Source organism: Alligator mississippiensis, chromosome 4 (genome assembly GCF_030867095.1).
Source record: "Alligator mississippiensis isolate rAllMis1 chromosome 4, rAllMis1, whole genome shotgun sequence".
Taxonomy (NCBI): Eukaryota; Metazoa; Chordata; order Crocodylia; family Alligatoridae; genus Alligator; species Alligator mississippiensis.
Window position 1 is genome coordinate 135,315,668 of NC_081827.1, and position 27,967 is coordinate 135,343,634.

General features: G+C 39.9%; 1 protein-coding gene and 1 long non-coding RNA gene across 3 annotated transcripts in view; one reads left to right on the forward strand and one right to left on the reverse strand.

Moving 5' to 3' along the window:
- The first annotated feature begins 6,551 nt into the window (after positions 1-6,551).
- LOC109281905 (uncharacterized) lies at positions 6,552-21,137 on the forward strand. Its single transcript, XR_009461864.1, has 3 exons — positions 6,552-6,783; positions 18,859-18,912; positions 19,545-21,137. It is a non-coding gene; the product is annotated as an uncharacterized LOC109281905 (long non-coding RNA).
- The window catches only part of WNT7B (Wnt family member 7B), a 141,606-nt gene continuing 126,455 nt past the window's right edge, over positions 12,817-27,967 (reverse strand). For both annotated transcript variants that reach the window (XM_006264607.4, XM_059726657.1), the window contains exons 3-4: positions 25,343-25,614; positions 12,817-16,521 (exon numbers count right to left, since the gene is read on the reverse strand). In XM_006264607.4, the coding sequence (XP_006264669.1) occupies positions 16,042-16,521; positions 25,343-25,614 (752 nt within the window). In that variant the 3' untranslated portion in view covers positions 12,817-16,041. The remainder of the gene's footprint in view (positions 16,522-25,342; positions 25,615-27,967) is intronic.

Sequence of the window (27,967 nt, forward strand, 5' to 3'; positions counted from 1 at the left end):
CAATTTAAATCTGCATTTATTCCTTCCTTACTGATTTTGAAACTAAAGGAATTTTCTCCAGGTTTTGGGTAAATAGTTTGAAAACAAGAAAGAACCAACTCTCTCCAAGCTAACAAACCAATGTTGTGAGGCAGCTTTTAATAAATACAACATAAACTGTAGGGGGAAGCATTTCAGTCAAATCCGCTACCCGCGTTCTATCTCTGGACATCGCAGGTGCCTTTACATAAGCACAGAGGACGCTCTGACATGTTGGAATTACAGTGCATGAGAATGTTATGCAAATGTCGTAAATACCAACTTTATATTAGGTAAATAACATGGAGATAGATTTTTGCCTATTGCCTTATTCATAGATTCATAGATGTTAGGGTCGGAAGGGACCTCAATAGATCATCAAGTCCGACCCCCTGCATAAGCAGGAAAGAGTGCTGGGTCTAGATGACCCCAGCTAGATACTCGTCTAACCTCCTCTTGAAGACCCTCAGGGTAGGGGAGAGCACCACCTCCCTTGGGAGCCCGTTCCAGACCTTGGCCACTCGAACTGTGAAGAAGTTCTTCCTAATGTCCAATCTAAATCTGCTCTCTGCTAGCTTGTGGCCATTGTTTCTTGTAACCCCCGGGGGCGCCTTGGTGAATAAATCCTCACCAATTCCCTTCTGTGCCCCCGTGATGAACTTATAGGCAGCTACAAGGTCGCCTCTCAACCTTCTCTTGCGGAGGCTGAAAAGGTCCAGTTTCTCTAGTCTCTCCTCGTAGGGCTTGGTCTGCAGGCCCTTGACCATACGAGTTGCCCTTCGCTGGACCCTCTCCAGGTTATCCGCATCCTTCTTGAAGTGTGGTGCCCAGAATTGCACCCAGTACTCCAACTGCGGTCTGACCAATGCCCTATAGAGGGGAAGTATCACCTCCCTGGACCTATTTGCCATGCATCTGCTGATGCACGATAAAGTGCCATTGGCTTTTCTGATGGCTTCGTCACACTGCCGGCTCATGTTCATCTTGGAGTCCACTAGGACTCCAAGATCCCTTTCCACCTCTGTGCCACCCAGCAGGTCATTCCCTAGGCTGTAGGTGTGCTGGACATTTCTCCTCCCTAGGTGCAGCACTTTGCATTTCTCCTTGTTGAACTGCATTCTGTTGTTTTCTGCCCACTTGTCCAACCTATCCAGGTCTGCCTGCAGCTGTTCCCTGCCCTCCAGCGTGTCCACTTCTCCCCATAGCTTTGTGTCATCTGCAAACTTGGACAGAGTACATTTGACTCCCTCGTCCAAGTCGCTGATGAAGACATTAAAGAGTATCGGTCCAAGGACCGAACCCTGCGGGACCCCACTGCCCACACCCTTCCAGGTCGAGACCAACCCATCTACCACGACTCCTTGGGTGCGACCCTCTAGCCAATTCGCCACCCACCGGACTGTGCAGTCATCCATATCATAGCCTCTTAACTTGTTCACCAGTATGGGGTGGGATACCGTATCGAAGGCCTTCCTGAAGTCTAAGTATACGACATCCACCCCTCCTCCTGTGTCCAGGCGTTTCGTAACCTGGTCATAGAAAGAGACTAGGTTGGTCAGGCACGATCTGCCCGCCACAAACCCATGCTGGTTTCCCCTCAGCATAATTTGCCCTGCCGGGCTCTCACAAATGTGAGCCTTGTTAATTTTTTCAAAGACTTTACCAAGGATGGAGGTGAGACTGACCGGCCTATAGTTGCCCGGGTCCTCCTTCCTCCCCTTTTTGAAAATGGGGACCACGTTAGCCCTTTTCCAGTCCTCCGGGACTTGGCCCGTGCGCCACGAGCATTCGAATATTCCCGCCAGTGGCTCTGCAATGATGTCGGCCAGTGCCTTCAGCACCCTCGGATGGAGCCCATCCGGGCCTGCTGACTTAAAGGCATCCAGTTCTTCCACGTGACTCTGCACCACCTCAGGATCTACGTATGGAAGTCTGGCGCCTTGCTGCTGCCTCTCTACAACCCCAGTGAGAGACTTGTCGTGCCCCTCACTTAATCTTATGTATTTTCTTGAGTTTTGCACTGCCTTAAGAAACTCCATTTTGTATTGCTCTGTAGCTTGACATAAGTGCTTGACCTTTGTATGCTGTATATATGAGAGAATGGGTGAGAGTGTGTCTGTGGAAAAGGAAAACATCAGCTGGTGACTGGCTGAAGAATGCAGACAGATAAAACATCAAAACAAGAAGAATCCACCCCAGAACAGCAAGAGAACAATATCAATTGACCTTCAAGGAAGAACACAGTAATAAAAAGCCCAGATGATTAGGTGAATTGACAAGGCTATAAAAGATGGGTCGAGACATATCAATTTTGAGTCTTGTTCTGCCTGTCATCCTGGAGCATCGGTTCATCTGATAAGAATAACCGGCAGGAGCCCGGCTCCCACTTGCGATCAACTGGGCTGGCCACTAAGTTGATCCGAGCACCAATAAGACTGATAATGTATACCAGTGCAGAACAGAAATTGGGGTATGAATGTGGGGTGTGTGTGTGTGTGTGTATGTGTATTAAGCACTTAATCAATAAATGCAGCACTTTGCCTTATCGCCCTCATAAGGTCTCACACATGATTTGAGCAATTGGCAATTTGTGTAACAGGAGCAGGGTTGATTAATTGAGTCTGCTGGAGCATGGTAATTATGGCACTCCAACCACCCTCAACATCCTGTATATTGGTGTCCCTGCACTTCAGAATTGTGGCAGGGGGGCTCATCAGTTCAAGTGCCCCTGCCAGCATTTTGAAGGACACTGATAAATGAGGTGCCGTGGCACTTTAGTTAGAGTGGCTCTAGGAGCCTTTCTAATTAAAGTGCATCCCCCCCTCCTGCCCCTGGAACACGTGTAAAAGTGCCCCACATCATCCAGTGCATAGGTGGCTAGACTAAGGGGCACAAGTGCCACAAGTGGCATGGGTAGCCTCTGTGTGTGGCATGTGGGGAGGGGGCAGGCAGCACAGTGGCAGATAGGTTAGGAAAAGAGCAGAAGATCAGGAAGAGGAAGGGGGTTGGAGTGGCATGCAGGAAGTGCAACTAACCTGTGGTATGTCTGCTGAAAAGGTTAGCCCTCACTAGTGAGTCAGGGCCACAACCTCCAGGGGCAGTTGCAGCAGTACAGGGCCTTGAATTTCCTTGAAGTTTTTATTTGAGCAAGAGGCCAATTTCATGTCCTTTTTTTGATGAATTACAGACTTGAAACAGGGGCAGTGTAGGAATCCAAACATTTTCAGTTAGTTCCCAATCATGCCTGGAATTAACCAGTGTTACTAGAGTAACAAATCAACTACTTATAGGGAAAGATGTTTATCAGCACAGTTTATTTAATATTGACTCCAATTCATCTAATATAGAAACGTCCACAATACCCCATTTTTATGGACTTTAATACATCCCAGAAAAGGAAATGGGTCCCCCTGACATTTCACATGCTGGATGTTGTCCCAGGGTAGATTTTTTTGTGGAAGTTTGACACAAAATACCCCCAAAACCAAACCAGTTTTAAAGCTATTGGAAAGATTTTTTCAAATGAGCTCTGTTCTTGGCAGGTACATCCACATTTAATCCCTGCCTGTGTTTAAAAAATGCAGTCTTCTAACAGCTCCCATTTATTTTTTCTTATTAGGCTCCTATTTTTTGAGAACTTTGGTTGTAAGTTGTATTTTGTTTGTTTTTAAATTATTGTTGTCTTTTTAAAGATTCTCTAAATGTATTTCTTCCTTGCTACTTATTGAAATTAGAGTAGACTATAAAATCCAGATTTGTTTTTATCTTTGTCTTTGTTTTCAAAATGTCACCATTGTTTTTAGTAAGGAAAAATACAAAAATCTGCATATCCATTAAGACAGTCCAGATAGGAGAAAAGTGGGGAGTAATAAGAGCAGAGGTAAGAAGAGCGCGCCCATTCTTTCTTAGAACTGACGAACTAATTTTCCCAACTCAACATTTTTGAGGTATTGAAAAAAATTCCTATTTCCTGCCTGTAATGAAAAATCAGTATCTTGAGAATTTTTATGAAAATCCAAAAAAATTGTTTCCTTTGGCCCATTCAATATTTCATCTTTTTAATTTTTAAGTAGTTAGATTTTGATGAGGGACTGGCTAAGAACATTTTGAGAGCAAAAAACATTTTGGCTGGGAAAGCAAACAGCTTTCTGGTTTAAACATGTTGAAATGGGAAATGTATCACCTCGATCACCTCAGAACTTTGCAACCTTTTCAAATTGGGGAATTTATTCAAAATGATCCTATTTTGTTTCTGATTAACCTACATTTTTCATGAAAATATTTATTGAAAAATTCCATCTCCCTCTGTTGATGACTGCTTTAACCCAGCTCAGTGTAGGAACACTGTCAAGTAGTGACCAGCCCCACCCAGCAGAGAACTTAGAAAATGGTTGTGTTGTACTTCATTTCATAGCCTCAGCTTTCTGCATTTTCTCAGGACCTCAGTTGCTCCACTGCCCCTCTTTATTTTAATTTCAGCTTTGAAACCTTGTACTTACTGTGGGCTAAGAATTTCCATGCAGGGATTTTTTGAAAATTAGCTAGTGTATAATAAATAAATATGCAAATTTACTATGCAGTAAATTTTCTAAGCCCTCGGGCTGCTTAAAGACTTGGGTTATATTGCAAATTTTCCCCTTAGAGTTTCAAATTCCATGTTCATGAAAGTTGAGTTAGATGTCCTAGTCTGTTTTGAAAAATTTTAGAAAAAAAATCGGAGTCAATTTATTGTGTTTACCTTCCAGGGATCCAGGCTTGAAAGTTAAGGTCTGCTCCTTCCTCCTTCACCTGGAGATGATATGAAGGGGGAAAGCATCTCTCTGCCCTTTGGTGATTTCTGCAGTATTTTCAGGAGCACTGCTAATGGCCACTGGAGCAATCTTGTGGCTTCGCTTCAGGTGGACATAAGTATGAGGTACCTAAGTGTGAGGGAGGACAAGTGACTGAAAAATAAAAGAGCAGAAAATAAAAAAAGACAGGGGGACAAAAGAAGGGAGCAGAAGGGAGTAGGGGACACAAGAGAACCCATCTGAGTACAAAAGGTATCTGGTCTAGGAGTAGGGAAATCAGTTCAGTTAAAATGAGGTCTAACTAGAATGAAATAATTCTGGAGCAAATTCATGTCCCAGTTTGGCATCCCACCATCCTTACAATACTCTGAGAAAAGAGTCTTTGTTTGTGACTCCTTTCCCATCACCCACTCCTGAATGACAAAGCTTTCAAATATGAAATTGCAGCCACAGATTATAAAGGGTAGGGTTAAGGTCCTTTGAAGAAGTATTCCCATTGGGCAAGTTTTTCTACTAATGTGGGTATCATTAATTTGTGCACACTGTTTTTTGGTCTCATATTACCTTTACACAAAGGACACACATAAAAGTGCTTGCATAAATGGACAGTGCATTTGACATGTGAAAATTCTATTGCTCTTGCACACAAATGGTAATGGATAAAACATAAGAGAAGCAGGATCTGTGAGGTAAGGTGTTATCTTTTATGGGACCAACTTGTATAGTTGGGAGACAAGTCTCTGCATTTCAAAAGCCCTTCATCAAGCACCTACATTGAACACCTTCAAGATGAAACTGGATGCTTATCTTGCTGGGATCCTATGACCCCAGCTGACTTCCTGCCCTTTGGGCAGGGGGCTGGACTCGATGATCTTCCGAGGTCCCTTCCAGCCCTAATGTCTATGAAATCTATGAAAGTCTGGGAAAGAAGCAGTTATAGTCTAAGCTAAGTACAACTTAGAACAATTATTTCAGTTTTCAGCTGGCCACATCCAGTAGGTTAAAGAAGGCAGGCACCATTATACTCCAAATGAACTCTCACAGCGTAATGAAAAAGGAGGGGAATACTATTTGACCAGTGGGTCAATACTATTCACAAAATGACTGCTCCATCTCTGACTTCACAGTTCTTGTTCTCAAAAGAAACCAACATAGTATCTTCCAAAAACAAGCCTTGGAAGGGAAATTCATAACTTTACTGGACTCCAAAAACCATGGACTTAACAGAGACATTAACAAATGGAATGTGTTTGCTTATCTTACTATCCTATGTCTGCAAAAGAAAAAATAGTAGGATAAATGGTAGTGTTGGAGTGATGTAGCCATGATAGTTAAAGAAACATGAAAGAAGCAAGTATTTGTCCGAGGGATACGTTTTACTGGGCCAGCTGTATAGTTGGGAGAGATTTTAAACAATCTTTTGACCACGAAGTGTCCTTCCTTAAGCCTGGGATAGAAACAACACCAAACAAAGTCCCTGTGAAAGGAGCTGTTTGGTTCTTTCCCAGACATGAGAAAGGGTGCCTTGTGCCTGAAAGGTAATCTAAAATCTCTCAAGAAGAATGGTGCAATTTAAAAAGTAAAGTTTTGAGGAATTTTGTGCTGGTAAACAGAACTAAAGACCCGTACATGTACTTTCTTTTAATCATGTCATATTCATTTATTAATGATTAAGCATAATAGCACAAATAAGGAAAATGTTCTATTCAAATATTAAAAATGTAAATCATTCCAAAACATCTAGTAGCAGTATTGGAGTCTGAATGTATCTCATGGTTTCTTGCTATACAGATCATTCTGATGAAAGCCTGGCTCAAATCTGAGACGCATCTGAAATGGTCAGGCTCAATAAGAATGCAATGGGAGCTCGTTATGTGCATCTGCAGACAGAAGCTGACCCTTCTTAAACCTTGTTAACCAAGATTATGACCAAAGTACTTAGGAACAAAGGACTTCTGCACTTCCATCCAAGCATGTAAGTTCCTCTGCCTCTGTTTTTGGGGTAATAACTGTCTGTATGTAATTATCTACCCAACATGTTGAGCCCAGAATGTGTTGATATGGCCAAGTGCTTTGGGGATAAAAATTGGAATATGACTGCTAACTGTCATGGCCCTAACAAAATCTTTTTGGGGAGTGTAAAGATAGGTGATAGATATAATTATTAGAAAATCTAGTCTACTGTTCTTGGTAGCTGCTGTAAAAAGATGTTCAGTCCAAATTAAAAAAATCTTGTTGGAGAGATTTATAACAGGAATAAATCATATTATTAATATTTAGGAGGGTTTCTGTTTGAGTAAGCCAATATTGTTAGAACCAAGTATTTTTAACTAAACACACTTGAATAAGAAATGCAAAGAATAAAACTTATTTAGTTCATTTATCCAAGGTTGGCTGAAATGCAGCCTTTTAATAGTTACATTCTCCATATTAGGGACAGTGAAATCCATAACCGCAAACACACTTCCTCATTCTTTCTCTTTGAGGAGCGGTTCAGATTAGGTAGTCAGCTGAAACTCCCACAGCATATGTTTTCTTATCATTTTGCAGGGAGCCTTCTCAAGGTATTTTCCTCTTAGGTTCATTCTAAAGAAGGTACTTAAATGGCTGGCCAGGGGTCCCCATAAATTTAGAAATATTCTTTTATTAACCCATTTATCTTGTTAATTTCTCTCTTGCATACACGTTTGTGTGTGTATGGGTGCCCACGTGGATGCACGCGTGCGTGCGCGCACGCGCACACACACACACACACACACACACACACACACACACACACACTCATGTAAAGAAAAAATATGTACTGTCCATTGCTGCATAAAATACAAATAAGTTCCTAGTTCTCTGTCCTCTAAAATATATATTTTGTATCACATAATATTAGCAAACAAACCAGACTTCCCCCATGCTATTATATATTTACATTAACATACTATTTTAGTTTTACATATTGATTCTATGAGACTATTTGATACCAGACGCAGCCCTGTGCCAGGATTGCTAGAATAAAATGTGGTGGGTGGATAAACCTGTCCTGCTGCATAGCTTCTGGCCTTTTTTGAAAAAAAATAAATTATTTATTTGACTTTCTTAGTACACACCTACTGCAATAGTATATCAGTAAGTGTTGTGTGACTGTAGAAATGTTTGCATCTGCTTAAAGGATTATAATGGGAACAAAGGAAGTGCACATTATCGCACAACATTTGGTTTTGCTCTTTTATTATTACTTTATATATTATTTTTGGCTAATACGAAACCATAAGTAGTCCGAGGGTATGTTTTTTGTTAAAGCTGGAGAAGATGGAACTTATTGTACTTGACAATAAATGCATGACAGATCTTTTAGTGGCATACATTGCAATAACCATGAATAACCAGGTCTAGCAGCCTGAACACAGGACTGGGATTCAAGAATTTCAGGCCCTAAATCTCATGCTGATTTCTACATGACCCTTTTTCATAAAGTAACCAGTTTTTAAGGACCAAAAAACCAGGGCCTAGTCCCTGGCACTGCACAGGCCTCTGGAACCAGAAGTTGTCTTCTTCACCACTTTTAGTCACAATTAATGAAGTGTCTCTAATGCAGTGCTGCCAGTGAGCTTATTAACTCTGCTGAAAGGCAGAGCTAATTAGCCCAGGTGCACTGCTACGTAAAGCCAGCTACACAGCTTCCAGTTCGGGCATTATACTATGGCAACCTTCTAAACTGGTATAGCCATATTTATACAGCATCAGGCAGCATTCTGCAACATCCTCTCAGCTGATCAAACAAGATACTATCTGGCATCGTGTGATTGTTCAGGGAAAGGGAGAGATCAACCAATCTGGGAACAATTTTTCTAATTCAGGATAAAAGTCCCTGTTGCAGAGCACTTAAGTGCCCTACTCCTTTTAAAGAGTGGAAACTGCTAGGAAAAGAGCCCTAGCAGTGAGTGGGGAGCCCCAGCTGCTAGCTACTAGGGCAACCAGAGTGAGCTAGTGGCCCTTACCTACCAGCGGTCAGCTGACTGGAAGGGGCAGGGCCTAGCTCACATAAACCCCAGGGCTGAGGCCAGAATGGCAGTTCCCTGCCAGCAGCCAAGGGGGAAGGAAATCTCCCAGAGCAACCAAAAGGGAGAGGCCTGACTGCGGGTACAGCCTCTGATACTGGTGAGGGACAGAGCACCCTGGTGTGGCTTGAATGATGTTATAGCCAGGCAGCTTGAATTTATGTTATATCCCAGAGGCTTGTGTCTTGTTCGCTGTTTATGACTGGTGGCTTGGGTGAGGCTATTAGGGGATGGAGGAGGCCTTGTAGGGGACCCACAGCAGTGTGGGGACCCCAGCACCAGAGACGGTGCAGCATTTGGGGGTGCACCGACCCCAGCGCCAGAGAGGGCGCAGCACTTTACAGGGCCATGGACAGCCCAGGCACCAGTGAGGCACAGAGCAAGACAGGGCTGCGGAGAGACCGAGGAGGACCAGGGGGCCAAATTTGTAACAAGGCCCAGACCGAACTATGTCAATTCCATCTGCAAGGCTTGGGGCGTGGTGAAAGGGGTGGTTGGAGCCACACATAGCCCATAAGGCTAGGGTGCCCCAAAACATCCATTGCAGAACGGGACCCACCAGGGGTCCAGGAGTCCACAGGGTCAGAGTATACAGCAAACCGTGTCCAAGAGGATGCAAAGGCAGCCTCCCATAATATACATATATATATATTATTTTTCCATCAAAGACATGGCAGGTGAGAATCGAGGGTGCCCATTGGGCCAACTTGGCACGGTAAGGGGGCCTTGGGGAAATCACGACCATCCTGTAGGGCCCCGTCCCATGACAGTCCCATTTCAGGCACTGGACGACAGGAAATGGCCCTGAAATTTGGCACTGTCTTTGAAATTTCAGAATAGTCAGTTATAGTGCTTATGCAAAGTATCATGAGGCTAAATTATGATCTGCCTGTATGCTCCTCCTGACCTGGTATGCATGATGGTAGAGAAAATGTTGATGGAGGCATTCCTCTTCTTCTCTTTCCCTGTTTATAAAATCGACATCATGATATGTGCTTCCTCTGTATGTTGTTTTAAGACCTACAGGTTAAAAGTGGTAGATAGTAGGCAGGCATTTTCAGTGTAAACACACTTGGTTAAAGGCAAGTTTTAAATTGGTTCTCAGCAACTGAACCAAAAGCAGCAAGCAGAGTTATTCATGGAATAGTCCCATAGGATTTAAAGGGTTCAAAACAATGCAGTCGAATAGAAATACAGGATCACAGGGTTAGAAAGGTACCTCATGAGGTCATCTAGTCCAGCCCCCTGACTAAACCATCTCAGCCAAGTCTGTCCAACCTGTTCTTGAAAATCTCCAGGAATGGAAATTCCACAACTGCCCTAGATAGCCTCTTCCAATGATTGACCAAGAAAGTTCTTTCTCATCTCCAGCCTAAATTTCCTCTGCTGGAGCCTGAGGTTATTGCTCCTAATCTTGTCCCCTATAGCCACAGAGAATAGTCTATACCCCTTTATGTATTTGACAGTTGTTATCAAATCCCCCCTCGGTCTTCTTTTCTCCAGACTAAATAATCTTAAGTCTTTCAGCCTTTCTTCATAACTTAATGCAATTAGAGTACTACGGAAATTACTCTATCTGTGGAATAGATAAAAATCTCCTTTGTGCATGTATATTTTTGCATCAATTTGTGGAATGCTATAGCCAGGATGTATATTTTCATTTGAGAAGTGCACTTTTTCATCATCCCCAGATTGGGTTAATCTTGTCAGAGTCATAACTGAGGCATTACCTCTACTCTGTGTTTCTTCATTCATTTACTTACCCAAAGAGGTGTTGGGAGGCTTAATGAGATGGTGTAGGATGAATACTAGTATCAATAATGTCAGCCTATTAAGTGTCCTTAACTTCAAAGTTCTGTTGCAAAGATAGTTTTTTTTTAAGATACAAGGTAATGTCTTAAGGATTGAACTTTTTAAGAACACAGCATCTTTTTAATAATTTCACACAATGGGCTAACTTGGAAGCCAATGGCAGGCTATATCCCACATGGGCCACTAAAATGGAGTTGACTTGAATCTTTAGTAAAAAAAAAAAAAAAAAGGCAGTTTAATGTATGTTCAGGAATAGCTAGGTCAGTTAAAGCAGCATGAAATACAATGGCAAAATATCTAGAAAAGCAAAACAATAAATTCATGCTAGGACACTTCACAGAAGTACCACAATATATTAAGTAACTCACTTGGTGCATGCCCTTGAAGGGGAAATTCTATGAGAACCAAAGATAAGAATGCTGTATCATCATGTCAGTAGGGCATTGATCCAGCTTGCAAAGACATCCTGGAATTTTTTCTGTAGTGAAATATTTTTTAGTCAAAAGGAAGCAACAAGAATGGGATGATAGGAAAAATCAGAACTGCTTTGGCACAACCCAGCATCCACTCCTGCTCATAGTATGAAGGAGAGCAAAGCATGCACTAAGAATCCAAAGCAATGCCAGAAATTAAGAGAAAACACATTAGCACTCAATGGATGTTCCATGAAATGAGGAGAGCTCAGTTTTCATTGATCGCTGCCAAAGTTAATCAGGAAGGCACTTCTCTTTTAATTAGGTCTGCAATGAAGGGGACCTTGCAGTGGGATTCCAATGGCAGGATCAGGACTGAAAATCCCTACTATTTTCTAGGTTGCTGGACAAGGAAATGTAGAGGCTGAGGCACAAAGTTTGGCTTTGGACGCAACTGCTTCCAAAGTTACAGGGGTTTGGATTTGGTTTGGGTCACCTATAAAATAATATATGAATTTAAATACATAATATAATGATTACTATAGTTTCAACCCCATACAGACTGTTTCTCATTTTAATTTGAGTTTGAAGCATAGATGCAATCATCCTCATCTATTGGTGTCACTCTGAGAAAAGAATGCTGGGCTTTTGTTCCTATACTTACAGTACTGCCTTCACTCTGGGAGCTGTCATTGCAATATTTCTTAATGATCAAAAGTGAAACGAGCAGCCATTCAGTCAGGCTGTGACAACTGCCATGATGGCTAATTGTTTCAAGCTTCAGAGAAGGAGGTTTCCAGGGAACACAGAGGTTTCAGTTCACAAGGGATAAGGCAGAAATATCTCTTCTGCATGGCTGAAGGGCTTATATATACAATCAAGCTATTTCCATGGGAAACCTAGTGTAACAGGAGTGTGACACTGTACTTTTGAACTATTATTTTTACAGCATCACTTTGTATTCTCAAAACAAACTATAAAAATATAGTAAAACGTTATTGAAATGAAACAATTACCCAGAACTTCTACTTGCAGCATAATTTAGATTTACAAACCTTTGGATGTGTTTCATCTACTTCACAGTTTTGTTGTAGAAATACACCTTGACTACATACAACTTTAATAAGAAGTTGCCTGTGATATAATTACAAAGAAGGTATATTGCTTCCTGGTATCTTTGAATTAAATTTGACTTGTATCTGTGCTTGTATAAACCTAGAGTAATTGAATTCATTTTAATGAAGTTACTTTGAATTTATTCTTAATTCAAAGGAGGGAAATATTCCATCATAGACTATACTCTTTGTATTTGCTATAAAATGATGCTAGTGACACTACTGAGGAGTGATTTCTACCCTGATAAAAGTATCAATTGATTTAATACTGTACAATTTTCTCTTGAATTCTAATTCAGCTACGTATTTTCACATTTGTGACCTAAGCATATAAACAACCCTTTACAATTTAAAATCTGTGCATGGGTATATGTCTTTAGTCAGCTAGGGCCTTCTTTCATATGTTTTGTATATTCTTCATTATCCTCCCTTGTTTACTTACCTACAGGATACAAAGAAGAATGGGCTTTGGCAACACCAAAATCTTCCATTATTACCTTGTCTTACACATGCATATCTGTTGTAGATTTGCGAAGCTTCTTTTAGATGATCACTGCACAATTTTTAAACATCATATTTGTTGAAGGGTGGGATAGCAAACACAATGAAAAAGGGCTGGAAGGGGTAAAAGTTAAGTTTTAATGAAACATGTTTCATTTTCTTTTTTTCCTTGCCACAAAACATTAACATAGTAAACATTGATCTTTGTTCTTAAATTCTTTAATAAGATACATTATTTTGAGCTCTGTCATTTCTAATTATTGTAAACCGTGTTGTGTTGCTGTTAGCATTCAAACGTTCTACTGTCAACAGCTCTTTGAACTGCATTTGTTTAGGATAATGCTATCTGTAAGTTAATTGCAGTCATGAGCTATTGTTAGAAGGCTGTCACTGTCTTATTCACATGTGCTACAGTATATCAACAGTGATGCTATCTTAACCAAAATGCACTGCTCTTTTCCCAGTCATAGCTCAAAGTCCATGCACTGCTGTGGTTGCCCCCTGCTCTGTGCTCTATAGTACCTCTCTGAACACCCCACCCTAAAAGAGCAAAGCTGCTCTGAAGAATTTTAATTTTGAAATCAAATCCACAGTAGAAATATCAGGATAGCTAAAAGTTATTTCAATGAGGGGCAACTAAGAAAGTGTCATTTTGGTCCACTTTTCAGGGTGGTTGGTGTAATAATATATATATTTTTTTTTTACTCAGTGTAGTTCACAATAATTTAAAATACTCTATAGACATTTAAACGATATACAATAATATAACTTAATTGGATTCCTCAATTGTACTCAACAAATACTATTCTAATATATTTACAGTATCTAGTACCATTTGACTGTGCATGGGAGCTTTATTTGCTTCCTGTCAAGAATTAAGTGAAAGTACAGTATATATTTTATTGTTAAACAACAATACCCACGAGTCGAGGGACTTTGAGTGGTTCTAGTGTAAGTGTGGATGACCCTATTAATATTAATGTAGTTGCCCTCCTTTGCACAAGGGCTGTATTCACCTTGAACAAAAGTAATTTGGACTCCTTGGGCATGTACCCAGGAGTGGGAATGTGCATTTCCCTGGGGACAAACAGCAGCGGCACAATATGTGCCACTAATGTTTTTCTCTAGGAAATGCCCATGCATGCGTGCTCTGGCACATGGCATGGCATGTTGCCCTGGGTGGGGTAGGGGAGTCTGGGGCCAAACCTTGGGCTGGCCCTAGTAGCCTTACCTGGGGTCCTAAGGGCTGGAGGCTGGAGCCACAGCAATCCAGCAGCATGGCACCTAGCTGGTAGCTGGAGTGTGGCTTCAGCTGGCTAGTCTCTGGTTTCCAGCAGTACATGCTGCTGTCACATGCTCTGCTGTGTTATTTTAAGGTGCAGGTTTTTTTAACGCTGGGATCTCCAGTGTCAAAAAACCACACCTGTGCTGCAAATTAGGAGTGCAGGAAATGTCTGAATGTGTGGCACATGTAATGGGTCTGTGGCGCTGCATACTGCACATCCGCGCTTGTCTTGACATGCCCCTCAGCTTCGAGGTGCTCTGCTGGAAGAGGTCTGATTTCCAGAGAGCAAGGGGTCAGCACTTGAAAGCCTGGTGCCTTGAGATATCTCCAGTCAGTTTTAAAACATGTAGAGCCACATACTTGGAAAGAATTCCCAAATGACTCTTTGAAAAGCAAAAGCGCACATTCAAATTATCACCATTAGACAATACTTCATCCAAGTTTCCTGAAAGCCAGATAGAGAGTCACACTACAACTGAATACTTGCTATAAAATAAGCTATGTAGTTTTATTGCAGTTGGACAGATCTGGCTCTTGTGGTTAAATTAACCAGGATCTACAGTACTAAACAGCTGGAATCCTTTTTTGGAGTGTGAGTTGGAGTAGAAGGGTATTGTGAAAACTCTCTCTCTCTTTTTTTTAACATTCAAATATTTACCCCAGGAAAGGGTAATTTATTGTTGCTAATCTTAGATTAATTGTGACATTTAAGAATAAAATATACTAACCCCATAATTCCTTTGCTTTTTGTGGTACACTAATGTAGCCATCATAACTCATAAGTTGTAGTTCAGCTACTGTATTTTTATTAGCTACCTGGCTTATGAGCATTAAGCTCTTTAAAATATTGGAAGTAGGCAAGTTTGTCCTAGGAATTATTAAGCTGTAACTCTTAAAAGGAAAGTGTAATTGCTTGGAAGATCCTATCAATGTATTTGTCTTCAAAGCAAAATCTTTCATATCTGTTGAAGCATATCCTTGTGTCCTAAAACTCCTCATGCTAAGTTGAAAATAGATGCTCCCTGCCTTACCCCTGAGCTGTAAGACTACTTATTTTTCAGAGGTTGGCAGGAAACAACTATATCAAGTTTTTGTAACCACAGTTTTGCATGATCTTTTTTTTTCTTTTTTTCTTTTTTTTTTCTTTTTCTTTTTATTTTTTTTTTGTTCAATTCTCATACTTGCTTTAAGGCCTACAGTAATTGAAATCTCTAATAGTGGAGTGACAACAGATCAGTAGCACTGAAGAACTTAGGGAGAACCAAATACAAAAATCATAAAGTCAGAATTCCAATAAGTTTACATTTAGTACAGAATTAAGACATAGCTACCCGTTAGTGCTTAGAAAATTTTTGACACTATTAAAACATAAATAATAATCTTTCAATGTTCATTCCAAGAGTTCCAGTGTCACTGGCAGCTGACATAATTTTGTGAACTTTAAACGTCAAACCGATAGTGGAGTTTTTCCATTTTATATTTTTCCTTCACTATCAGTCTTAGTTTTTACTATACCTGCCTTGTTAGAAATTAGGGTTTTTTGTAGCAATGTTGCTGGGTTTTCTTTTTTTTTTCTTTTCAAAGAAAGTTCTTTAAAAAAAAAAGTCTTATTTGCACAGGGATGGGGGGGTTTCTTACCTTTTTTCAAATTTTACAAAAAAAAAGTCTTTTTTTTTTTCTTTACATCACCTGGGAACTGTAATTCAGACAGCTTCTCTGATATGTATAACTTAAAATCCTAATTGGAAAACTCTACAACACCCAGACTGCAATTAAAAAAAAAAAAAAAAACAGGAGGAAAACTTGCATGTGTTTTTCAACGTCACCTTAATCCTCTTGCCCTTATTTCCAAAGCAGTTACAATGGCCAGCCAGCCAAAACACATCATCCTTTAGAAGGGTAAATAGTAGGGAGAGATTGGTTTTGGGGTGGTTTGTTTTTTTTTTAATTTTTTTTTCCCAAAGAAAATTAGATGTGCAAAATGATGCTGTAGTTGTTTGTTGTACTCCACTTTCTGTCCACTTGCAGTGACTTGTTCTGTTTATTTAAATGCTATTATTTGCAGGTGAATACCTCTGTCCGCTCACTACACGTGTTACACTTGACAAAGCAGCACCAGTGGAATTTGCAATTACACTGCCACACCTTGGTGTACTGGTGTGTGTTATAACCCCTTCCGCAGCACATCATGTCACACCCATCCGCATTGGGAGATGTACGGTTACAGAGGCGTCCTTGGGTACCAACACTCCCTGTGGAAGCATCTTCCTCACAGTAGTTGGGTGATTTTTCAATATACACCAAATCGGTTTCCATTGGTTTTTGATAGCTTTTAATCTGCTTAATCTTCAGGAAAGTTGGCTGCCGGAGCCGACTTGCTCGTACCACCTCCACTTGTACTGCAGCATTATACTTTTCTTTCAAAATATATCCAATCTCTCTGAATTTAGGAAGTGTGGTCCAGCAGGTCTTAGTTGTACAGGAACCTGATACGCCATGACACTTGCATTCCAATTTCATTCTCTCTTCAAGAACCTATATGTATAGATAAGCAATATTACATATTAATGGATAAGCAATTATAATAAAATGACTTAAATCTTACTGCTAATAGTTTGTTTATCTTCACTATAGCTGATTGAAATTTTTCATTTGCTTTTTATAAGTATGCTTTTCTTTGCCAGCAATAGCACATTTTATTGTTTTATGATGTTGAGTACAAAAATATAAATCAGGAAAATAAACATTTGTTTTCCTTTTTTAAAATAATTTTTTGGAAGTGAGTTTTACAGTGAGCAGTGGTTTTAGGGAGCAAGAATCCATGTAATTTTAGTAAAACATTCATATGCTGAAAATGGAAAATACTAAAAGAAAAAAGGTTTATAGTACATTCTGATCTTTTAAACATTCAGATTTTTTTTAAAAGAAAAAATTATTGTGATTTTTTTTTTTGGAAAAACATATTTTTGACTGGGTCTTAATATTTGTTGAGTAATTTAAGATGTGTAATGGCTGTTATCCCTGCTTATTCCGTATCTGAACATTAATTGATACTGACAGTGGTAACAGTTGAGTACTTATTAACCAACTCACAGTACAAAAGACACCACCACACTTAAAAATACCATCCCCATCCATTTAGCCTACAATCAGTCTCTAAATATTGTTTTCACACCATACCAACAGCCCAGCTACTGTGGGGTCAGTATAAGCTTCAAAAATACCTTGGGCTCTATGTGTAGAACCAGTGGTTCACATAGGAGTCCAGATCAAGGTGGATCTTCCTTCTTCTTAGGTAGGTAGTCTGATTTCCAGCCTATGTACTGAATTGGGCTAGAGGCTCTAACAGGAGAAAACACCTTCTAAAAACTACCCTGGGTTCCTGTCTGTTTTATATGAATGGGGAAGAACCTATTGTCTTCTATAGAAGACTTGAGTTTTCCCCAATGGATACTTTCCCCTTTTAATGCCAGACAGTGTGCCTAGTGCCAGCCTGAGTTTCTGCTATTTTCTCTGACAGAGGCATCAGCATTTTGGTGGAGGTGGATGTGCGTACCTTGTGAAGTTTTGGGGGTGGGAGGCTTTCTAGCTTGAAAGCCCTGTATAAATATAAAGGACTGCTCTTTTTTCCTAAAGACTCCTAAACTTGATTTCAATTTCATTCCACACATTTTATGATTCCAAACTATCTATTAGCCTAGATACACATCTCCAGCTGCTAGCCTGTTTGGTTCTTTAATACAGAGTCGCCTTCAACTTACCAGCAGTAACACAGGAGCAAAATCAATGATAGCCATGGACAGAAGCAATATTCTCTTCTGTTCTGTTCTTTATATAGATTCTTATCGTGCCTTCACCATAGTATCTAAGCTTCTTTCAGGAGTTCATTAAGAAACATTAGTTGGAATTGTCACATGTTGTTCATTCTCACTCTTTTATCCTTTCTCATGGGGGAGAATTGTGTGTGCAAAGTCATGTTTTGTTAAAGCACATTTTATTACAGGTGTATGTTATAAAAGATACTATGTACAGTATACACGAAGGTGGTGAATCTTGTGATGATCATTAATTCCTGTGGGAGTTCATTCTCACTCCATTCACTGAGAAAGCTCTGTCTCCTTCAAAGAGAAAGTTAATCTTATGGCATTGTGCCTGAGAAGTAGAGTTGTTATTTTGCTGGAGTTTTAAGTGATGTTTTAGATATGCTAAGCCCAGGCATTAACATTCAGTACTGTCTGCAAAGGTTGGTAGTATTGGGTCTAGCAATTTTATGATGGGTCTTGCAATATTTAGTGTCTTTTTCAACGCCTACCTTTTGGATTCATATTGCTACATGAGTATCTCCACATTCATTTAAGAAAAAAAGAGAGGTTTATAACTCCTTAGTATAGTGGAGGAAAATTGAAAATACAAAGCGTTAAAGTTAAAAACCCCAGAAGAATCCCCAAATGTATCAATTCATGATATTTAAGCCAATCTCAGATTTGGAGCGGTGGGGCTTAGTTCATAACTTTTGAATACTTAGAATTACAAAACTGTGTGCAGACCCAATCATCCCGTAGTTAGATTGCTAAATGCTATAATTTGTATCAACAATTAGTTGTGGGTGCAAAATTGTGCCCACAAAATTGGAGGGCAGGGAGTCTAAGCCTCAAAATATGCAGACTCCAAAGAGGAATTCTTCCTTTTCCCACACAGCTTTTGTTGCCTACCCCTCACTCCTATTGAGTAGTACCTTACAATTTAAATATCTCCACTAGGTTCCCTATGTGCACAGTAAGGTACTGCTGAAAACAGAGAGGTGGTAGAATTTGGCCCTTAATATTGTGATTCGAAGTAAACAGACCTTTTTCTTCCTATTTTTTTCCTCAGACTTGGTTTGCCTCAGAGAAACTCCTGTTCAAATGGTGACCCTGAACCTGAAAGGTACTTATTTACTCAGATCTAATGCATTCTGCCAAGTTGGGTGGCTGATTAAAGATTGAAAATCGTTAACTTGCGTGACCCACTCCTTCAAAAATACAATTTGTCATCTGTCAACATCTCATATCTAACCTTGACTAGTTTACAATTAGATCTATTTCCCCAAGCAAATTCCCATCATTTGACTTGCTGCCTCAGCCTAACTGTAGGAACATTCTTTAGATCCACTTTCCAGGTACCGCTCCAATATGGTCTTGCCAAGTAAAATTTTCTAACAACTACTGCTACTTTATTAAATGAATTGTGAACTATAATGATAAAGATTTATTTTATTCTTTATATTTTGTACCTATATAAATCATACACAGAAAGTCCGTTTGAGAGTTGTCTTTTGCAAGTTAAGCAGAAAAACCTTCTAAAGAAGGAGCTCATTTTAAAAAAAATGTTCTTAAACAGTAATATAAGCATAATAACACGATAAAAGCAAGCTCATTTGAAAGCTAAGCTCAACTGCATAATATCAGATAGGATTTTCAATATGGACAGAAACTGTATCTGGATAAAATATGTAAAAGCAATAGTAACATTTTGTGTGTATTTATTTTGGCCTTGACTTCCTGGTTTGTTTTCTTTAGTGGAAATGCGTATTCTTGGACCACATGCTGAATGTAACGAAATCCATGTTACTTCTTTAACTGCAGTATCAAAAAGAAATAGAAAACTTTAAGACTTTTCCTGTTAAATAGGCAGAGATCAGCTCTTGGCTTTGAATACCACGTTTATAAAGAAAGAAGAGGATTCTTGTTAGACTGTGTGTTATACTGTGAATGGTATGTGTTTACTCTATACATCGCATGTTTATAGTTATGGTCAAACCTCAGCTTCAGCAATACTGATAAGAGCAATAATCTCTTATGAGCAACATTTTCACCTGGGACTATTTTCCATATCATGTATTCAGATGAAACCCTCTATAACAGCAACAGACACTTAGGAACAACATGGCATCTGGATACTGACATATTACTACAAACAGGCATTGGCTTTCCTAGATGTAAATCCCATAAACTTTTGTCTATTTTTAGATCTGTACTTTTTCTGCATTTTCCAATTTATTTGATTTTTTCCCCCATATTCCCCTGTCTCCCCCACCCCTTTGCTTTTGAGCAGAGGAGCAAAAACACTGAGGAAGAAGTTATTGTCACTATATCTGCAGCCTAACTGGAAACAAGACAACTGTCCTCATGAGATTCTGAGTGGAAGTGTTCAGGCTTAAGAAACATGGATAAGTTTTAGTTCTCTGACTAAACACTCCACGCTCTAATTCTGAACTTCTGCAGTTGGATTAATATCTGCCTGCAGATCAGTTTAAGCAAAAACATAGGACGTATGCCATCAGGCAGAATTACAAGAATATTTTCCTCTACAAATGCATCCAAAATGGACATGCAATGAAGTTTGCCCCACAATCTAGGATAGCCTGCCCCTGATTTAATGATGCTTTCTACCATACTGCCCAAATTCCATGACGGTCCCAAAATGCCCAGCACCACTGTGTTTGGGAGTTCTTGACTCCTGATCCTGCATTCCAGATCCTAGAGGGGGAAAATATTAGGAAGTGATGAACCCAGGGCAGCAAGACACTGAAGGTAACCTTTTTTAAAAGCAACCAAGTGAGTCTGGGGCCTAACTACCATTTCCAAGAGTGGTTTAGGCTCTCAACTTTCACCCTTAAAATGGGATGCTGCCTCCTGAGTGACCTAGGTGCTTTTGAAAACTTTTACCTCCTTCTTTATTTTGGGAATTGGCTGGTATAAGAGAATTGGAGCTGAGAGGACCTGGCATCTCTTAAGAGATGATAAGTAGTTTGCAAATCAACTTATTAGCTGATCCACTGCCGGAGCATGTCTACAAAAACCCTTCCCAGTACCACAGTGCTATGGTGCCAGGAGCTGTGAGAAATAGTCATGGTTTGTATGAAAATGTTGTCCTAAGTAATTGAATATTCTGTCATAAAGAGAGCCTGAAAAAATGTTGTCCTTACACTCTTATTGTTTGAAATATAAAATAAGATGTTGTCATCTTCCAGACATTCAAAATAAATAAATAAATAAAAACAACTCCAGCAACATTACAAAGAAATAAATGTGGGGATGTTATGAGACAGAGCTCCTGGCATTCATTGCTATATGGGTGTGTTTCTGGGGGGAAAAAAAGACATAGGCCTGCTTTTTTACCATGTAAACACAGTCATTGTAAGAGCCTAATTGATCGATAAACAGTTGGAAACCATTTATTTCCATCTTTTGGGTTAAAGCTGCAATGTGCTACTAATTTGTCATCCTTTTCTTTACTTCCACCTGAAAAAAGCTCATGTTTCTAATTGAGATTCTTATGAGCCTCAGTCATTGTGTTGATGCTCTAAACAAAAAACTTAAGGTAAGTGGTATGTGTTCACCATTTGCACTATTTCTACATTCATTTATCCCAGAATAGAGATGCTCACTTCCTAAAAATGCACAGTGGAAAATTGTTTAATAAATGGGCCTCAGAAGTTTACTAAGTTTTATTAGCATTTAATGTCTCAAAGCTGCATCAAAGTTTTCTTCAGGTATATCTTTGTAACCATTCAGATTTGCCACAACCTTGAAGTTGATTTTTTTTTTCCATAAGAACGCTTGAATAAGACATGAATTAGATCAGCGTTTCCCAACCTTTTTTTTTTCTTCCATGGCACACTTGCATAAATTTTAAAAAATTGTGGCACACCGCTGCTCCCCCTGCCCCCAACAGATAATATGGCCGCCACCGCTGCCTACCGCCCCGTGTTGCTGCCACTCCACCGAGTTGGGGGGAGGGGTGGGTGGCGCACGGCACCAGGTGGAGATACGCCCCACTGGGAGCCATGCCCTCCAAGAGCATTACGGACACGGCATTCATTTATTCATTTATTTGTGTGACTTTTTTCCAATTCTGCAGCTCACCTCTTCAAGCCTGACGGCACACCAGTGTCAGCAGCACTGGTTAGGAAACGCTGAAATAGATTTCCAAGTGTGTGTTTTTTATTTGTTGCTGTTCTATTTATTCTGATCCCTAGGAGCCATTTTGGAAATTAAATTCTTTGGTATTTTACTCAGCGTGGTACTTTTCTGACACAGACCACATTTATTCAGGCAGCAGCATCTAATTATTTAACCAAAATTCATAAGCAGTTCTTTCTTCCAAACTGTACTGATGTCAACTTTATCATTTTTCACCTGCTGTGACTTATTATAAATTCAGTAACAAACTTCACAAATGTGATACTAGTTTGGATAATGCTGGACATGCAATACAGTGCAATTAGTCTGACCTATCCTACCCCTTGAAAAATATCCTGAAGACTGAAATATCTGCCCTATTCATGGACTACCCTATTAGCATGGGTAGTCTAGAGGATCTTAGCCACAGAATACATTTTAAGAGCTTCCAATAACTTTTTTCCTCAATTGTTTGCAAAGCTCATGTAATTATTTATACAGTGCGTTGTTTTTTCCTCAGAGAGAAATTCCTCAGTGCTCTGTCATTAACTGCAGTAAAATACCAGCAGGCCGGATTTTGAGATCAATCCTACAACGGCAAAATATTATAGGTTCTGTTATGTTTGTGGCTTTGGTTCCTGGATGTATGTGAAATGAAGGACAACACGGCAGCTGGGGAGCTGGAAGCATTGCACTGGCAGAGGTGTAGAGCAGACAAATAAAGTACCTCTTGTGGAAAACTATCCTCTGGTGTAGGACACCTAACTGCTTCCCCTGAGGCTTAAAATGACAAGCAGACATTTGAAACATAGTTGCCAAGGTCTTGATTCAAAGTCCAGTGAAGTCATAGCTGCCTTAGCTGGCAAATTCTCAGGGTGAAAAAGATAAGTGACATCATAAATGACACTTTGTCTTAGCTGCCTTCCTTCAGAACAAGGAAAGGTTGTCCTCATATTTGTTCATAATAGGCGTGACCCTCATCTATGAGGATCAGATCCAATTTCTTCCAAATGCTGAAAACAGTCACACTGCATGTTGCAGAGGCTGGGAGTGAGGGAATTCAGATTCAGCATTGCAGTGCTGCACTAAGCAGGAAGCCAGTGGTAAGTACAGTTTTGGGGGGGGGTTTTAACACAGACATCAATGACAGCCATGTGAAACCTCTCAGAATGAAATCTACAAGAAGACAAAACTGGATGCACTTCTGGCAAAACCCCAGAGAACAACACAGAATACATGAAGGTGCTGCAGCTGGCATGGTTACTTTACTGTATAGATTGGTGTGGTCTGAGAGTCAGAAGACTTGGAATGTCCCCAACTCTTCCACTGATCAGTTATGTGACCTTGGATAGATCTCTCTAACCCTTGACATCTACATTTTCACTCTCACCTTTTTGTCCATCTTGCCTATTTAAACTGTAACCTTTTTAAGACAGCTCTTGCTTTAACACGTGCTTGTGTTGAACTCCCCAGCATAGTGAGAGCGTACTGCTAGGTGGGACTTTGGGGCACTAACACAATACCAAACAGGAAGTTGTTCACTTCAGAAATTCACCAAATGGCTTTGTGGTTCTTTAACATGCATTCCAGAAAGCCTCTGCTGAGGCTTAAGCAAAATTAAGTGCTGATGCAAAAATAAGGCAACCACTCCCACTCTACCCACAACAATGAGACAACACTCCAGCACAGCTGTCATGGCCTGTCCTATTCACCATTTAGGATAACCTGCCCCTCTTAAGGATGCATTCTACCATAACACCGACATTCCACCAAGATACCAAAATATCCAACACCATCTTGTTTGGGAGTTCCTGACTCCTGTTCCTGCACTCCAGATTATATACCTCATCTGCTTTCTTGTATTTATATATTTCTTTTCATTCTAACAATTTATCTGGCCATATCCAAATACATTCTGTATAGGAACCATTTCTGTTGCCATCAAAATCAAGCTACCTCTGGGACTGAATAAACAGTAAATTTACCACTGATACAATGACAACACACAATGGTTCAGGGAAGGAAACTGCAAGGATATGATAGGTTAAATTTCTCTTTGTATAGTATAATAGAACATTTAATATAGGGGTTTCCAAGTGTAGTCTCTGGGTTACTTTTGTCCCATGTAACATTTCTGTGCAGCCCACAAGAAGACTTTTCAGTGGCAGCTCCCAATGTTACATCTACCAAATGTAAAGATACTGCACTACAGATTGATTTTATCATGTGGCACCCCAGCATGACATCTAGCCCACTAAATTACTCCCCATGTGTGTGTGTGTGTGTGTGTGTGTGTGTGTGTGCGTGTTATACACTCAATATATAAGCAAGCTTCATCTTGGAAGATGAGTAACATCGTTTCTCACAGTGAAAATATTTCAAAAGGAGTACTATAAAATCTGTTTTTTATGGTGAAATTCTATTTCTTATTTTCTTCCAAACACTCCAGGTGTTTGGAGTTGAGGAACTAGATCATTGATTTTCAATCAGGACACTATGGCACCTTGGGGTGCCTTGATATCCCTTCAAGAGTGCTATGGGATGCCACATAATGCTAGCATTCTTACATGTGCAAATGTGATTCACAAGATAAACCCAGGAATTTCAAATAGGAATCCATGGTGTCAAAAACATTCAGAGTTGGTGTGGTCTTTCTGAGTTATTTGCAACAGAAATTCCATTTTCTGAGGGCTGCCTTGAGTCTAAAAAGATTGAGAATCAATCACTGCAGTAGATCCTCAGTGGGTATAAGTTGGCATAGTTTCATTATGATTATTGTTTCATTATTAGGAATTATGTTGTGGTTGTAGACATTCCACTGTGCCGCCTTCCAAAGATTTAGTGATGCTTGCCTAGTCATGTGGTTATTTGCGTTCCACCAGTGTGAAATTTGCAGATATACATTTGCTACAAAGTATGTAATTGATTACAGCCATGGTTGAAGAAATGTTTTGTTTCTGGATGGAATAAATAACTACTAGAGCTTTGGGAGTTCGGCAACATGCAAAGCTTTTCATGTTTCACTACATCCCCCTTTCAGCTCTCACTAGATTTTTCCGAGGGAGATAAAATGCAAACATTTAAGTCTACCCAGGACATCTCCAGCCTGTTTCTTAAGGCCTTACGCCCTCTTAAGGAGGGCGTAAGGAAGCAGAAATAGGTACAGGTACAAAAACTGTGGGAATACCTCTTGGAGCTGTAACGCATACCTATCTTTGTATCTATAAAATTAATATAAGCAATAAATGCCCTTAGGTAACTTTTATTTTCTGGTGGGTACAGAATGATAGTATAGAAAGAGGCAAAACCTAAGTGTATTCCTCTTGATAACCTGTCCCAGTTAAGTTCAATTGCAAATGAAAATCTCCCCACACATCAGAGTATAACCGCATTCCCCACCTATTCTAGAATACCTTTCTTCCAGCCTCATTGTTGTGCAAGTTCATCAGCCTCCGTGCATTCTTTTTGATTTCTCGGGCATCAACAAACCTCCTGGAGAACTCAATGCCGTATCTGATATCCGCAGAGCAGCCTCCCCATTTCCAGCCCTCCTCCTGGTTGTAGTAGCCCTGTTTTTCTCGGTCACAGCCACAGTTGCTGAGATTGCCCTGGCTGCAGGCGGCAGTGACAGCATGCGCAACCCCGGCAGCAGTAATGGCATAGGTGAACGCAGCTTCCCTGCTTCCTGTGGAGAGAAGCCAAAAGCTGATGGATCTGGAGAAAGTCAGTGTTTTACTAGTAAGTGCATACAGCATGTACAGTAATGCATTCTTTTAAGCACATCATGGAGAACCATTGATAGCTCAAACGTTTCCTTTTTAAAAAGTTACTCATCTGTTTAACCATTTGGGTGTTCATGGCCGTCTGGTAAACCCAACTTTTATAATAATCCTGTCTGCCAACTGTAGACTGAGGTGCTTTTTGCCAGTGGATTAGTCAGTAAGATATGTAGGATATATTTTGCATTGCATCCATGCTGCACCAAGCACCATCTCCATGAAGCATTTCTCTCCTGTTTGCTCAGCACATCCCAAATACCAGGAAAGAGTGGTGCAAACATCTTAGAAACAGACCTGAGTGTTCACCAGGAAGTACACCAGAGACAGAGAGCTTCAGAGCAGCACTGGGGCTTGTACTCTAACCCAAGTAAACTACTTCATTTGGAGATTTTGCACCAGGCTGAGGGAGAGTAAGTGCCACAGTAGAAGAATAATGATTAAGAATTCACAGCAAATTACTGAAGTACCTTAGCACCTGCCCACAAACTTTAGGTTGTTGTTATCTAATAGGCCCAACAGATACAAAGCAAAGCAAATCATCTAGGAGGGAAAAAAATCACCTTGCTAGCTCCGATCATTTTAGGATTTACAGCTGTCATTACTGTTCCAGAATAGGGCATGCACTTTGCATTAATTTTGTTCTATGTTTATTCAGTCATATAAATTATTTTTGTCAGCTTCTGACCTGAAGAAAGCACAACCAACCTCTCTTACTTCTAAAAGATTGTGCACAGAATTGTTCAGAAGGGGATCCTAAATTTGTTTTGGCCCCCTTTTGTTATATTTGTTTGTTCAATGTAAGAAAAAAATGACCTTTTTATTTTTAGTTAAGTTTGTCTTTTTTTAACATTGCTGAGTCTGCATTTAACAGAAATAGAGAGAAGAGCCAGTCTTCTCTACTCTCCTTGCCCAGTCTCTCCATAATTAATAAGTACTATGGAGGGAAATGTGACCCTCCAAAATTGCAATTACATTCTTGTGGCCCTATGTAAGTAATACATGCCAGGCAAGGATGATGGGGGGTTTTTATGTGCTGCAAAAGCTAAAAAACACTTGTACAAGTTCTTATACTATTGTTATTTTAACACATCATGCAAAGGAAGGACTGATTTGGCTGAGGATGAATGTAGTATATTTGTTTGTATGTCCTGATCTTACAAAATGCATATACCGGTGTTCACTCCCTTGGTTGAGATCAGAGCCATGTACTGTATTTGAGAACATGTTTTACTAACCCAAGGTATTTCTTTCTTGCATGTTCCTTTAAGAAATCTATGTTTCATCTTTAAACTAGAAGAACCCTGAAATATTCTATTTTTAACTGAATATTACAAAAGTTCAAATTCTTATTGTCTTCAGAATCAGGATAAGAGAAAATAAACCTCTAAGTTTATTTCAGGAATTACAACCAAGTAGATTATGGGGATGTCCCTGCCTTATAAAAACAAATGTGGAAGATTTGAGTCTTCTTGTATGATACTTAACCACTCTACTTTTATTATTATTATTTATTAATTATATGGCACTGGCACATAGAAATCTGAAGTCAAAACACTTATCATACTAGGACCATGCAAACATATCATGCAAGCCAACATGTAAAGTCAGCTAGGGAGTATATTAGATAGGAAGAGAAGAAACAGGAGGAGTTTGTGTTAACAGAAGCAGGAGAGCGGGGAAAGGAAGGACACTATTAAGGAAGGAGAGAATGGGCACGTCTACATGTCACCGTACAGCGACATTGCTATGGCGCTGTGCTTTAGTACTTCCTTTTGGAAGTACTAAAGCACAGTTCAGTAACCACCTGTACTGCGCTGTGCGCATGGTGCACAGTTAGATTTCACCATTACCTTGCCATAGCGGCACACTAAAATGGGGGGACGGGGTGGTGCGCTATTACAGCGACGTAACTGCTGATCAGATGTAGACTCACATGATCACTACATCACTGTAGTGCATCACTACGGTTACATAGGATGATTTGTAGATGCACCCAATCATCTAGAAGCACTTAATGGAGCACAAGAACTTGGCTGTCCGGAGAATGTCACAATAAGGTTTGTCAGGTGCTTAGGCTCTATGGAAATAAGTATTTTAGAAACACCAATTAATAAATATTTCTTTCAAGTAGTGTAAAAGTATTGTAGCCTCTACAGTCCATTATATTTACCAAGTGATAGACTATCAGAGGTTTTTTATTATTGTTATTTGTAGTTTCACTATCTCCTATGTGTATCCCAAGCAGCTAATCCAAGATTC